This window comes from Camelus bactrianus, chromosome 20 (assembly GCF_048773025.1).
Source record: "Camelus bactrianus isolate YW-2024 breed Bactrian camel chromosome 20, ASM4877302v1, whole genome shotgun sequence".
Taxonomy (NCBI): domain Eukaryota; kingdom Metazoa; phylum Chordata; class Mammalia; order Artiodactyla; family Camelidae; genus Camelus; species Camelus bactrianus.
The window spans coordinates 19,914,434-19,928,479 of NC_133558.1; the positions used below are offsets into that span (position 1 = coordinate 19,914,434).

Genomic DNA, 14,046 nt, shown 5'->3' on the forward strand with positions numbered 1-14,046 from the left:
GTGGGGGTGGGTATAGCTCAGTGTTAGAGCACGTGCTTAGCATGTACCAGATCCTAGGTTTAAGCCCCAGTACCTCCATTTTTAAAAATTAAAAATAAAAATAAACAAATTATGCCTAGCTTGCAGGACTATTATGAGGATCAAATAGGAAATTACCAGAAAGATTACATGGACAAATTTATGGTTACCAGGAGGAAAGGGGATGGGAAGGGATAAATTGGGAGTTTGAGATTTGCAAATATTAACTACTATATGTAAAAATAGATTTAAAAAACAAATTTTTTTCTGTATAGCACGGAATGTGCTCACCCACAGCCCCAGGCCCTCTCTGGAGCCTCCAGTCCAGCTGAGCTAAAGAATTTCCCCTGCCCACCCCCACCCTCTGCAGAGCAGCAGTCACACCATGCACACAGGGGTGCTATTTAAAATGATGTTGCTCCTTCTGAAAGTCAGTTCCTCCCTAGACTCTCAGGCCCCACTGGCTCTGTTTCCAGTGGGGAAGGAGGGAGGGGCCCTGGGAGCCTTGTGGGTGGGGTGAAGAGGAGGCACAGCCGGCCCTGTGGGATACCCTTTTCCAGCACAAACAGGTGGCGATGCTTGTCTTGTTTTCTTCCTCCCATCCCTCCCAAGGATGCTGTCAGACCTGGGCCAGGACAGCCAGGGCCGAAGGAGGCACAGTCTCTCTGGGCTTCTTGCCATATCTCCTGCCACCCACACAGCCCAGTGGTGTGGCCACATTCCTCCTCCCAACTGCTGTCCTCCTGTCCACCCCATCCACCTGGTCCACCCATCCCCCCGGTCCACCCATCCCACCACCCATGTCTGCCCCATTCCCTCGCTGCCTGCCCACACGTGGGCCCTCTGAATGCCTCTCCTCAGCTCTCCCTCCTTCTTACTGAAATCAGCCTTGATGTATTTTACTCTGCTGTGTCCCTGGGTCTCCTCTCAGCTCACACAGCAAAGATCTGAAGCTAATGAGGCCAAGGATGGCGGGGGAGGGACATTTGCCGAGTGCCCACCCAAACCAAGACCACCTTCTGGGATGCTCACCAGTTAGACACCGCCCGGGTGGTGCAGATGCGTCTGCTGTGTTCCCTAGCCACAAAGTCTACCCCAAACCCCGCCAATGAGTGAGAGAGTGAGGGTGGCCCCAGGCAGCCCCCCACCAGACAAAACCCAGCTTAAAGTACGTGCCTTCTATAAGCAGGAGACCTCAGGCCCCTGCCCCATATCTGAAGAAGGCTGATTGCGTCCACTCCAAGCCACCCTGGCTGCTCTGTGCTGCTGTGTTCTGCACGAGGCATTGGTTCGGTGCACGTGGTCCTGTGCTGGGCTCTGGAAGTTGCAACAAGGAGGAAGATGAACAGTCCTTGCCCTGGAGGGGCTGCAGTCCAGCCAAGAACGCAAAGCGCCAAGAGGAGGTTGGTGTGAAGAAAGAGGGCAGGCACTTGGCTTCAAGGAGGTGGCCGGACTTCCCCTGGGACCTTGAGGAGTATGTTGAGAAGAACAGGGAGCAGGTGGCTCAGACTGAGGGCCTTGGCGGTGCTGAAGGTAAATTTAGAAGGAGCGCTGGCTTGGGTTGGCGTGGGACATGCACACGCAGAGGAACAGCGGGTTTGGAGAGTGGACAGGCTGCGTGGTGGCCCAGCACGGGAGGTGATTGTGACACCGGGCTGAAGGAGCGCACGGGAACCGAGCGGGAGCTGAATGCTCTCAGTGGGGAGGACCCGGGTCAGAGAGGAGTCTTTGGGGCAGAAAACCACCATTTCCTGACTGCCGACTGTGGGCCACATATCATCCTATGTACTTGACATGTGCTCTGGTGTTTAATCCTAGCCCTACAGGTCAGTGTTTTTAATCCCGCATTTCACAGATGACAAAACTGAGTTAAAATTATTTGCCCAAACCAGCTGGTAACAAGCCAAAGAGTTTGGAAAGGACTCAGACCCAATCCACACAGGTCCCATTTCTCCGTGTAGCTTACACCATGCCGTAAATTAATGGCTGGGGCCCATGGGCTGACTTCAGGTTCCTTAAGCCCTGTAAGAATGTGTACAAATTCCTGTGTGTCATCAAAGTCTCAGAGGTTAAGTCCTGAGTGAGAAAGTCTCTCCCACTCAACATTTTCTCCCCTGCATTTCACCCAGGGCCTAAAAGTCCGGACAGACGTTCTAGAACAGGTGTTCCATGCAGGGGTTCTTGGCAGACCTCAGGCATAGGCTTGAGAGAGGGAGAAAGGGAGTGAAAAAAATAGGAAGAGGAAAGGCCTGAAAGGTTATTTTGTGGTGGGCAGAGGTAGAGAGGCCCCCCCGGGCCACCCTGGGCTCCAGGACCTGCGGGCTCTCCCTCCTCTGCACCCGGCTCTGCTCTGCTCCAGTCAAAGCTGTTTTCCTCTCCTGCTCTCTCTCTCTCCCTCTGCCTGTGGTGGGCTCATCCCTCCCTCACACGGGGGAGCCAACACTCTGGATCCAATCCCAGGAGGGTCGACCCCCTGAGTTGTTTCTCCCATGGCGGGGATGGGTGGCCCTGAGTCATCCACACTCTCCACCTGGTCCCTCTCAGGACCCAGAACATAGAAGGAGAGGATGCATTTACATTCGGAGGTTCCTACCCACTCAGAGCTGGATGGCCCCTCCTTCGCCCAGGTGTGCCCGTAGGACTGGCTGAACTTCATTCAGTTTAGTCTCCCCTTCTCTACCTGCCTCTGGAGTTCCTTCCCTGGGGTAGACGATCAAGGCCGAATCCACATTCCACCTGGTCTGACTCCTTTACCCTCTCCTCAGATAGATTCTGCAGTACATCATCTACGCAGCCCCTGCCTGGCCTCAAAATGCCACCAAACCTTTCGGCCCTGGACTGTAAGGCTCCATGGCAGGGGGCAAAACACATGTCTGTCCACTGAATCCCAAGCACTTAGGCACTTGGCGATTTTTTGGAAAGAAAGAATGAATGAACATGTCCAGGTCACCCTCCCCTCTTCTGCCTTTGTCTGGACCACATCTTCTTCCTCTGTTTCATGCCCTCCACCCCTCCCCACGTCTACTACTTGCAAAGATCACTAGAGGTGCTGGCAGGGATACACCAATGGCCAAAGCTTGGCCTTCAAGAATGCTTGGTCTAGCCGGGCAGGGGCAGCAGGCTCATGAACTTGGCTCTGACGCAGAGCCACTCGCCCGTGCTTTCTCGTGGGCCTGCCTGTCCCGCCCTCATTCCTCATGGTTGACTCTTCTCCCTTGAGCCTCTCTTCTCTCCCCTGGATGAGCTCTGTCCTCTGCAGGAGGCAGCACACTTCCATTGACAAACAGCAGAGCTCACGTGGCTGCGATGAGGAAGTACTGGGATTTCCCCTGGACAAGGCTTTGATTCGATGCTGGGGTGGGGTAGGCAGTGCTATGTCCTTACAAAAATCCCCAAGGTGATTCATTTAGGGAATCTCACCCCAGCACAACATGTTGCCTCTAGCTGAGAATCACGGCTCTGGAGAGCAGTCTCCACCCCATCAAAATACATCTACTTCCTCAAATCTACTCAGTGGCGTGGTCCATACTCAGCCACACCTTCTTTCTTCTCCATTTGGCTCCCTGGGCCATCACTCTCTCCTCTAGGACTGACCTCCTGGAACTTGGCCTGGACAGTATCCACATTTGCTTTCCCCTGGCCCTGTTCTCACCATCTTAGCAGCCCCACTAGCAACTTCCAATGGACGAAGGGCACCGCAGCTGGGACATGGGAGTGAGGGCTGGGGTCAGAGCCAGGGCCATCTTCAGCCAGTGAATCCTGCAGAGGAAGATGTGGCAGGTGGGAGCTCTGCCCACCAGGCTATCTGTACCCCCACTCCTGTTTCCTTTCCCTCCTCCCCCATCCTTCTCCCTTCCCACCAATTCCTGCAAACAATAGGGAGTCAGCTGAGTGACAGTCATGGTCCTTGGGTTCAAGACTTCATCGCTTTGTTTAAGTCACATCTGATTTGGCCACCAGCCCTCTTGTCTCATGAGGAGGTGCATGTGGAGGCTGTGATTAGCTCTTAGAGTAACAATAATATTTTTCATCCTCTCTGCTCTGTGGAACAAGTGTTAGAGAAACCAGCACTCATTGTCTGCTCATGATGCTCACCTATTAAATAGTCATTCTTTCCCACAGTCGCTATTAATGCATTTTATTGTTATTGGTCACCCAGAATAGAGACCCAGCTCCCTCCTGATCCAGCAGGAGAGGGTGAGAGAGAACCGGGGCACAGTCTGAATGTGCTTTCAGGAGAGGCTGGAAGGACTTCTGCTAAGCAGGGTGTGGCCCTCAGAGCTTCTGGGGGTAGGATCAGCGTCTTCTCCCCTCCTTCCAGCCTGTCTAAATCCCTCTGGCTGAGAGTATCTCATAGGCAGGGAGCTTCCCCCAGTGTGTCCCTGGCACCTGATGCATCACCTGCACACACAGGTGACCAGGAAACCCAGAATCCTACTGGAGACACTGGCATCCCGTGCCCAGCTCTGTTCTCTGGGACCCCAGGACCAGAACCAGAGAAGGACACTGACTCCCTGACTCCTTGACAGTGTGTATCCATCAGCTGGTCACAAACATCTGCACATAGGGGATGGATCTTGATTCCCTCAATGCTTCTAGGAGACAGAAATTATTATTTATCCTTTGGAGCTGCAGACGCAAGTTCAGGGTGTGAAGATGATGTCTACTACCAGTAGCCGGGGACTTTACCCAGAATCCTGATGCGGTATTCTGCACACAGCACCAAGCTAGCTTTTCCTCTTCTCCTTGGGTATTTACATGACCCAACTCAGTCCCTCATTTCATGCAGTCCTGGTGGAAGCCCTCCCTGACTTCCCTATTAAAACTGTGCTCCACTTCATCCCCACACTTATGACTGTTTCCTTCCTCTGCCTTATTTTTCTTCATTGCCCCTTTTTGCGAGGGCGAGGGGGAGGTAATTAGGTTTATTTATTTATTTTTTAATGGAAGTACTGGGGATTGAACCCAGGACCTCCTGCATGCTCAGCATGCACTCTACCATTGAGCCCTCCCCTCCCCCCTGTGTAGTTCTTATCTCCACAAGATATCCTATTACATACATCATGTATACATCTGCCTATTGTTCACTTCCCCCCCCCCCAAGGTAAGCGCCTGCAGGCGAGGCCCTCCTCTCTGACTCACCGCTGTATCCACAGCTCTAGAGCACTTCCCGGCTCATGGAAGGAACTCAGTTGGCAATGAGAGAAAGAATAAGTAATGAAGGTGTGGACCACTCGGCCAAATAGCCTGTGCCTGAATTTCCCTTAGGTCGCCAGAGCCTTCCTCCTGTCACCCCAGGTGCCTGACTCACCTTAGAGGGGTCATCCTGGAGACTAAGAAGGGCTTGACCGAGTACCCGGGGAGTGGATAATGTTAGACGCCAAATGAGGACTCTGGAGGGAAACACCTTGGAGGAGTCTCTGTGCTGCCCTCTGGTGGTAGATCTTGGAATACCACAGACAAGGAATTTAGGCTATCAGCATTGCATGGGAATTTTAGAGATTATTGAAGAAATCCCCTAGTCACATCCCAAGGCCACACAGAGAACAGATGGCAGAGTAGGAACAAGGACTTGAGTGACAGTCTGATGCTTTCATCATTACACTGTTCTGTCTGTCCCCCTCACAGGGGCTGAAATTACACCACAGAACAGAAGGATGTTAGCTGGAAAAGCCTTAGGAGATGGGTTTGGTTTAATTCAACAAGTTATTTGAGCCAGTGCTAGGCACCTGGTGGGCACTTAATTAAAGATTAGGGTGATAAGTGTACAGTAAGAGAGCCTAAGTGTATACTAAAGCAAGTTTTTGGTCAAATGAATTTGAAACATGAAATTGGCAGAGGAGTTAGGACTTCCCTCCTGGGATCCTACCTCAGGGTGTGCCCCTCTCTAATTTAACTTTTATCACATTTTATTGCCGTGATTTACATCTTTGTTTCCTTTCTAGACACAGAGCTCCTTGACGGCAGGGAGGACCAAAACTTCTCCCTGGAATTGTCACCATCACCTAGCATCCCAAACAGTAGATGCTTAATAAATGATCATTATATGGAAAAATAGAGAAACAAATGAATGGTTTGGAGTTTCCCCCCACCCCAAAAAATCTTCAAAGGAGAACAGACAATGTCTTTGAACTAGACATCTCTTCTGTCTAGCCCAAAGAATTTATTTGCCTGTCCAAAGGCTGAGGGCTGTACCCAATGTTTTCTCAAGGTAACTCAGCTTCTATAATTAGATTATACCATGATACTAGTTCTGGGTTCTATGTTCTCACTGGTTAAGCATTTATTGACTACCTGCCATGTCCAAAGTTCTGAGCTATTGTTCTCTAAGTCTGTGATCCTATTCTATTATATAATCCTATGACTCCATGTTGACATAAGATGCAGTGGTGTCCTCATTGCATTCACTCCTAGGTGGAGATCAGCCAAGGCGGATGGGAAAGAATCAGCATTGTCTAATCTGAATGGATAAACTGGCACAATGAGTTCCGCTGTGTCAGTTCCTTACCATTCAGTCCCACTCAGCCTCCTCCCATTTTTAGGTGCCAATACCTGCTGTCTATTAATAGGTATTAAAATCTCCAGTTTACTTCTTGCCTCCTCTTCCCTCTCCCACTCACCCACCTCTTGTGTCAAACTGGGAAGAATTGTTTTGGAGCCTGCATCCAGTTTTGTTTGTTTGGGAGTGGGGGGTAATTAAGCTTATTTATTTATTTATCTATTTATTTTTAATGGAGGTACTAGGGATTGAACCCCGGACCTCATGCATGCTGAGCAGGCACTCTACCACTGAGCTACACCCTCCCCATAGCATCCAGTTTTGACTTCGGCACTTGTGTTATGTCTTGGACAGGTGAGTTACCTCTGTTAACAGTAGTCTCTTCGTCTGTGAAATGGGGCTAATAATCTGAGCCAGGAACTAGGAGAGAAGTAAGACATCCGAAGACAGACAAAGCACAATCCCTGCCCTCAGGAAGCTCATACTTTACAAGGGGAGAGACATGGAAACCAACATAATGCGGTGGCAATGAAGACCAAACCGCACAATATAAAGAGCCCTAGATCCTTTCCTGGGTTACATCAGGGACTCAGCTCTTTCCCTTACTTTCCCTCTCCTTTGAGAAATTTTTTCTCTTTCCATTCCCAATGAACTCCATCTCACTGGCTTGGGAAGTTGCTGAGGGTCAGTTTGAGGGGTCCAGATTTCTTCTTCCCTTCCATCCCATACTTCCCCACTGTGGTACACCCAGTTATGTCCGTGTGTCTCCCCACCACTGGGCTCAGTTCTAGCAGAGGAGAAAGACTGTCAGATATGAGCTCCCGAGCCCTGGCACCAAGACCTCTAATTTCCCCCAACCTACCTGTCCAATGATATCTGCCTCTTCTCCAGACTACAGTCCCTTCACTCTAATCATTTTGACCTGCTCTCTCCTGCTCAAACTCACCATTCATTAATGAATTCAGCCATTCATAGATCATGTATGTGATGGTTCACTTTATGTGTCACTTTGCCTGGGCTAAGAGATGCCCAGAGAGCTGGTGAAACAGGATATTCAGGTGTGTCGGTGATGCTGTTTCTGGAAGAGATTTGTGTTTGAACTGGCAGACGAAGTAAAGAAGATCGCCCTCACCAAGGTGGGCACCATCCAATCAGCGAGGGCTGAACAGAACAAAAAGGTAGAGGAAGGGCAAATCTGCTCCCTGTTTAAGCCAGAACGTCCATCTTCTCCTGCCCTCAGACATCACATCAGCGCTCCTGGCTCTTGGTCTTTGGACCAGCCCCCTGATTCTTAGGCCTCTGCACTCATACTGGGACTTAACAACCATCAGCTCCCCCGGTTCTCACAACTTCAGCTGAGATTAAATTGCTCCACTGGCTTTCCCTGTTCTCCAGTTTTGTTTGTTTTTTGGGGGGTGGGGAAGGTAATTAGGTTTGTTTATTATTTATTTTAATGGAGGTACTGGGGATTGAACCCAGGATCCCATGTATGCTAAGCATGCGCTGTACCACTGAGCTATACCCTCCCACCCTGCTATCCAGTTTGCAGATGGCAGATCGGGGAAATTCTCATCCTCCATAATCTCAGGAGCCAATTTCTATAATAAATCTCCATGTATATTCTATTGGTTTTGTTTCTGTGGAGAACTCTGACTAATATTGGGGTCCATGAAGGCCCAGAAACTAACCTGCGTCAGAGTTACATAGATGACTAGAGAGATGGGATAATGTAGCTAAAATCAAGATGGACCTGAGTTCAAATCCCAGTGTTGCCATTTGTACCCTGTATGACTTTGCCTGAGTCACGGTAACCTCTTCTATTCTGAGAAATGGTAATAACAATAGGGTTATTGTGCAAATTAAGTGAGAGCTTAATCTGTACAGCCTTAGGCAACAGTCCCCTTACTGCACATGCACAGTACAAAGTAGCTCCAATAGTCTGTAGCAAACCACATGTGGTGTTTGAGCTTGGATGCCCAGGAAGCAGATCCTGAGACAAAAATTCAAGTAAAAGAGATTTATTAAAAAGTTATGGGGGTGGGGAGGATATAGCTCAGTGGTAGACTGCCTGCTTAGCATGCAGGAGGTTTTAGGTTCAATCCCCAGTACCTCCATTAAAAAAATGAATAAGTAAAAATAAACCTAATTACCTCCCTCCCCACAAAAAAGACAATGTAAAATAAATAAATAAAATTTTTTAGAAAAGTTATGAGGGGGAGGGATATAGTTCAGTGGTAGAGTGCCTGCTTAGCATTGCAGGAGATCCTGGTTTCAATCCTCCTCCGTTAGAAAAAAATTAAAACTTTTTTTTTTTAAGTTATGAGAGTGAGGAGGAGGGAAAGGGAGCAGGGAAGTGGGGCCAGGAAGGGAAGGAGGCCAAGCAACTGTGTGGAACCAAGCAAAGTCTCACAAAGGGCAATCTGGAGGATGGGGGTATTGATACACCCATATTTTCCCATCATCCATTAGGAGCTGTGGGCGGGGGTTGGGGTGGGGGAGGGGTGGTATGTGGGGGAGAAACAATTCCAGGTGCTTCCAGCATTCCCTGCACAGCGACAGCATAGCCGGGCTGCTGGGAGTGACAGTACACTGGGAGTCAGTAGGCACCAAAACGGTAACAGGGTCCGGGAAGAAATGAATACAGTTTCTGCTCCCCAGAGGCTCAGGGCCAGGGAGCGGAGGGGAGACAGGAATTAATCATTGGCCTTTGAGTTTTGTTCCAGCCACAGTGCACCGCAGAACCAGGTGGCGCGAGGCAGGGGGAACAGGTGAGGGTAGGGAGCGACGCTGAAGAGAAATACAGCTGTGTGGGGAGAGGAAGGCCATTCCAGGTAGCGGGAACAGCACGCACAGGAGCAGAGGCTTAGGGCAGGTCCTGAAGCTAGTGTGCATCGGGAGGCGAGGAGGCGAGGACCCAGCTTCCGCGCCTGCGCCTGCGGCCCCGGGTCCGCCCTTTCCTGGCAGGTCTGCCTGGCGGGTCGTCCTGGCGGGTTTTCCTGCCATGCTGCCTACCCTTCCAGCCGCACCTGGCTTGGGGCCTCCTCCTGGAAGCCTCTTCTGACTACTCCAGCTCTGGGTGCGTGACTCTTATGAGCTCATGGCGTTTACTGCTCTTACTGTGATGTTTACTCATGTAATTATTTAATACACCTTACAGTCTGTGACATTGTCACTTAACTTTGCGTGTAAATCCTGTGTCCCCTGGCCGAATTTTAAGCTTCCTGAGAATAGGAGCTGTATATTTTTATTCTTTAGAATCTCCTGTGGCACCCAACATTGGTGGACATGTTAAGGGTAGAAGATAATGGTTGAATGAATGAGTGAGAGAATCTAGTCCACTTTGGGGCCTGTCAAATTACCCCTACAATACTTATGTGTTCTAAGGTTATTTCTGAATTCTGAAGAGTCTCTTATAGATTTTGATGGGAGTTACCACATAAGCAAACTGGGTCCTAAAGGGTAGAGTTTAAGGTCACTGAACTCTCATTTCTTTGAGCCTCTCCTCAACCCCACCCTGTCCAGCCGCTTGTTTGACATTAGGCTATCGGGATCTCTGGGCTCCTGTCCTTCGAACTTTCCTGCTCAAATACTCCCTTAAAGAATTTTAGAAAAGTATGTACCTCTTAAACATTTTAGAGTCAACAACTAACATTTTTTAATCATGTTTAAATATTGCCAAGGGTATACTTTCTGAATATGTAAATTTAAAATATGTAAATTCTTACATATTTTAAAAGTCACACCACTGTTTTAAATGTAGCAGGACTATAACACCATAGCCTTTTCATGTTCATTAACACCCTTTTAATAAGTGAACAAGTCCGTTAGCCAGTCAACCAATTTACCTCATTTCTTTTTCTTTTTAGTTCCTTTTCCCATTTCACTTTCTCTACTGAGTTTTATCCTAATGAAACTTTTTTCATTGTATTTTTTTGTATTTTAGTGTATCTTTGGAAAGTCTTTTATTGTATATCCCTGTAACAAAATACGTACATAAACTGAAATTTATTTTCTATGACCGTAAGACACAAAATGTTAAAAATAGATATTCTGCACTGGGTTTATAATTACAATTATTACAAGATGCTATTGATCAAAACTACAAATATTGACAATGAGTCAACAGAAAAGTAAACTTTTACTGAAAATGCATCTCTTAATGCAATGGAAAGGGCTGATTTGTATTTTCCATTGATTTCACTTGGCCATGCCAGGAAGAGCTCCCTGGTCCGGTTCAGTTACAGGCAAGAGAGCTTGGCCTATCTCTGTCTAGTGGGATAAGGTGCGGGTTGTTAATGAAGACAGGTGGAAAAGGAGAACACACTTCTCAGGCAGATTCATTTTAGGAAGAGACACATGTATTTCTGAAAATTGATCCCCTTAAAATTTGGTTCTCCCCCCAATTCCCCTGGAAAAGTTTTCATGTTCAGCCAGAGGTATGCAAACCACAAACTACTAAACAGAGACTTAACTTGATCTCCCATTCTCCAAAATAGAGGTCCCAGAAATGGGAGACATGTGGGTCTGAATGTCATTGTGACTCTGATAGTCAAATTTCCAACCCTCCACCTGCTGAGTTCCACATCCTTATGCATATGGGCAAGACAGAAACACAAATGACTGTCAGATCTCTGTAGGTTTGTGGCTGTGAGGAGGACATTCGAATGTTTATTGGCAAAGAAGCAGCTGAGATTCAACATTAGGAAAACATCGTTTTAATTTTTCCATTTCATGGAAGCAGTCAGCTCCTGATAGTTCCCAGCTTTCGGCCACCAGGTAGCAGCAGAGACACAGTGCTGCCAGCCCTGCCCAAGGAGACCCGGGCTTGGGGAAGAGGAGGTGGGAGGGGAGAGGACTGGACGTGAGGCAGGGGTGTACGCTTCTGCTGTCAGAGAAAAAAGGAGGGGGAATGTGGTGCTAAGTAGAGATCTCAGGAGGGGACAGAAAATATTGATGACAACACCTTCAGGGAACAGAATAAAATTGAAGGAGTAAGCAAAGGAATTAAGGAGTAAGGCTAAACTGGGGAGATTCAAGGGAAATCAAGAGGGTAGAGGTATCTTGAGTGCACTCTGCCTGGAGGCCCGGGATGCCTCTGGGGGATCCCATCATCTGTACTCCTCCCGGGGTGGGTCAAGGTCTGGCTCCCCCTGAGATCCGTGGTCCACCTCAGGGGCAGGTGGCCAGGGGTTTTCTGGAGGCTGGGGTCCTGCTGGCCAGGGGTCATCAGGCCGGGGAGGTTGAGGGGGATCAGTTCTAGGGGGTTCAGGAGGCCAGACTCCAGAATCAGGCAGGTCTCTCCAGGGACGACTGGGAACTGGAGGTGGAGGGTCCTCAAAGAAAGGGGGTACCCCTGGCCAGGGGTCACCAGGGATTGGGGGGCCCTGAGGCAGTGGTGGGGAGCCCTCCTCCTCTGAGGCCTCTGTGGATGGGGCAGATGGGTGGTCTCCACTGCCTGAGATGCCTGTAGAGGAGGAAGGAGAAAGGTAAGAAGAGGTGTTGAGGGCCAGATCCCCACCTCCCCACAGCTATGGACCCAGGGGGTGGGCATAACCTCTCTTCAATGGACCACAGCCTGAGCTGATCCCACAGACAAAACTCAAAAGTAGCTCTCCACACATTCACAAAATACCAAAGGGATCTTAAAACGGCATGAAAACCCTACCCTGAACTTCCAACTGGACTGACTTTAAAATGGCTGGGACACCCACTGGCATGGCCCCTATCCTGTCTGCAATCCCAAAGCTTTCTACACCCTGACCCTGTGTGGCACCCAGACCCCATGTCTACAATGACCTCCACCCCCTTAACACAGACCTCAACTCCAGCAAATACTCACCTGCACCCCTAAATTCTGATCTAAACTGCCACACGGAGCAACACCCAAACCAGCAAAACCTTTATTCTGAGCTAAAATGCACCTTTCCATGACACCTGCATCCCATTAACTGAATTCCCAGAATCTCTCAGAATCTCCCCTGTTGTGCATCCATTTTACTCTCACATCGTCCTGACCTTCCCCATAGCCTCAAATTGCACTCCAGGCCTTGCTTCCCAGCTCACCTCCGGCAAACAGGCAAAGGACCAGGATCCCCAGTAGCTTCCAGTTGAACATCTTGGCTGTCTCCTGGCCCCCAAAGTCAGGGGTGGGCCAAGTCTGGGTGCCTGGGAACCTCAAGAGGTTTTATAAGGGAGGAGAGAGAGGAGGAAGCCAATCTCTGGGAAGGGCCCAGCCCAGTGACACAAGGAATATAACCAGAATTTAACTAGTCAAACCCGTTTGGAAGGCCACAGCTAATGTGTAACCTCTGATGGTGGCGTCCCTCATTTTAGTTCCCCAGCTCTGGATCCAGCCATCCTGGATTTATCGATGAACTTGACCTTGGTCACTCCATCCTTGTTTTCACAACCCCCTTCACACACACCATGCGGGAACCCATAATCATAGGGACTTCCACCTTTCATCCCTTGAAGCCATTGGTAGGCAAGGAATGAGAGCAAACCATGCGTGGGGAAGCGGCCTAATTACACAGGCTGAGAAGCAGGGTGCCAGGCAGGGGATGGGTGATTGCAGGGGACAAGGAGGAGAGGAATGGGGTGCTCCCTTGGAACACCTGGGATGCAGCCAGGGTGGTCTCAGCTGGTACACCAAGCTTCTCCCACCTCATCCTGATTTGAACCCTCTCACTTGGGGCTCAGTTCTTTCCCCAGAACTTCCGCTCCCCTTAGGGCCCCATGTGCTCTCTCCAGGGTGTGCCTTCTTCAGGCACACAGGGATAGCCAAGGAATTTCATCCAGGAGCACCTGGGGTGACTGCAGATGAAGAAGGAAATACGAGGACATCCTGATTCCTTCTCCCCACCCTAGGGCTGGTTTCATCAGTCACACCCAAGAGGCTCAGGAAGACACTGCCTCAGCTCCCCCGTCCTCTCAGCCTCTTCCTCTTCCCCCTGGAGTCCTCCCTGCGGCCCCTCTGGCCCCTCCTGCGGTCTTGGCGCCACCTCTCTATGCCCATCCTCTCCTTCTCCTCATCCTTCAGATGTCAGTCTAGGTCTTGTCTGCGGCTCTCAGCAACCCCCCTGGAACCTTCCCTCCGCAAGGATTCCTCTGCCTGGAGGTCTCCTAAGCCTCTCAGAAGTAACATGTCCAAAACAGAACTCCTCCCCAGGCTGTCCCCACCTGGTCTGCTCCCCGGAAGGAACACTGCTGTCCCCCTGTGGCCCACTTTGGAAGCCTTCATTCCTCTCCTCCCCCACCCCCCACCTGCCACCACCCCAGCCTGGGGAACTGCCTCTTCCCAGTCTCCCCAGGACCCTCCTTGCTGGTCTCCCTGCTTCCACACCCCCTCAGAAAAACACCCATCCTCCACAGCCAGCCAACAGATCTCTTAAAAATACAAAGACCACAGGGTGGGGGGCATGGGTAATAGCTCAGTGGTAGAGCTGGTGCTTAGCATGCAGGAGGTCCTGGGCTCGATCACCAGTACCTCCACTAAAAAAAAAGTAAATCGAACTTCGTGGCTGCTTCTC

The 14,046-nt window shown here is 49.9% G+C and overlaps 1 protein-coding gene and 1 long non-coding RNA gene across 4 annotated transcripts in view; one reads left to right on the forward strand and one right to left on the reverse strand.

The window, feature by feature from the left end:
• LOC105074112 (uncharacterized) overlaps positions 1-11,040 on the forward strand; it is a 33,835-nt gene extending 22,795 nt beyond the window's left edge. For 2 of the 3 annotated variants that reach the window (XR_012501043.1, XR_012501045.1), the window contains one exon: positions 1,208-11,040. This is a non-coding gene — a long non-coding RNA (uncharacterized LOC105074112). The remainder of the gene's footprint in view (positions 1-1,207) is intronic. The other variant, XR_012501044.1, reaches the window with a different exon arrangement.
• Positions 11,041-11,216: 176 nt separating this feature from the next.
• PSORS1C2 (psoriasis susceptibility 1 candidate 2) lies at positions 11,217-12,738 on the reverse strand. The gene is made up of 2 exons (XM_010961587.3): positions 12,581-12,738; positions 11,217-11,981 (listed from the first exon to the last, which is right to left on the reverse strand). Exons 1-2 carry the CDS (start codon positions 12,630-12,632, stop codon positions 11,626-11,628), a joined length of 408 nt encoding a protein of 135 aa, XP_010959889.1. The 5' UTR covers positions 12,633-12,738; the 3' UTR covers positions 11,217-11,625.
• Between the last annotated feature and the right edge of the window lie 1,308 nt (positions 12,739-14,046).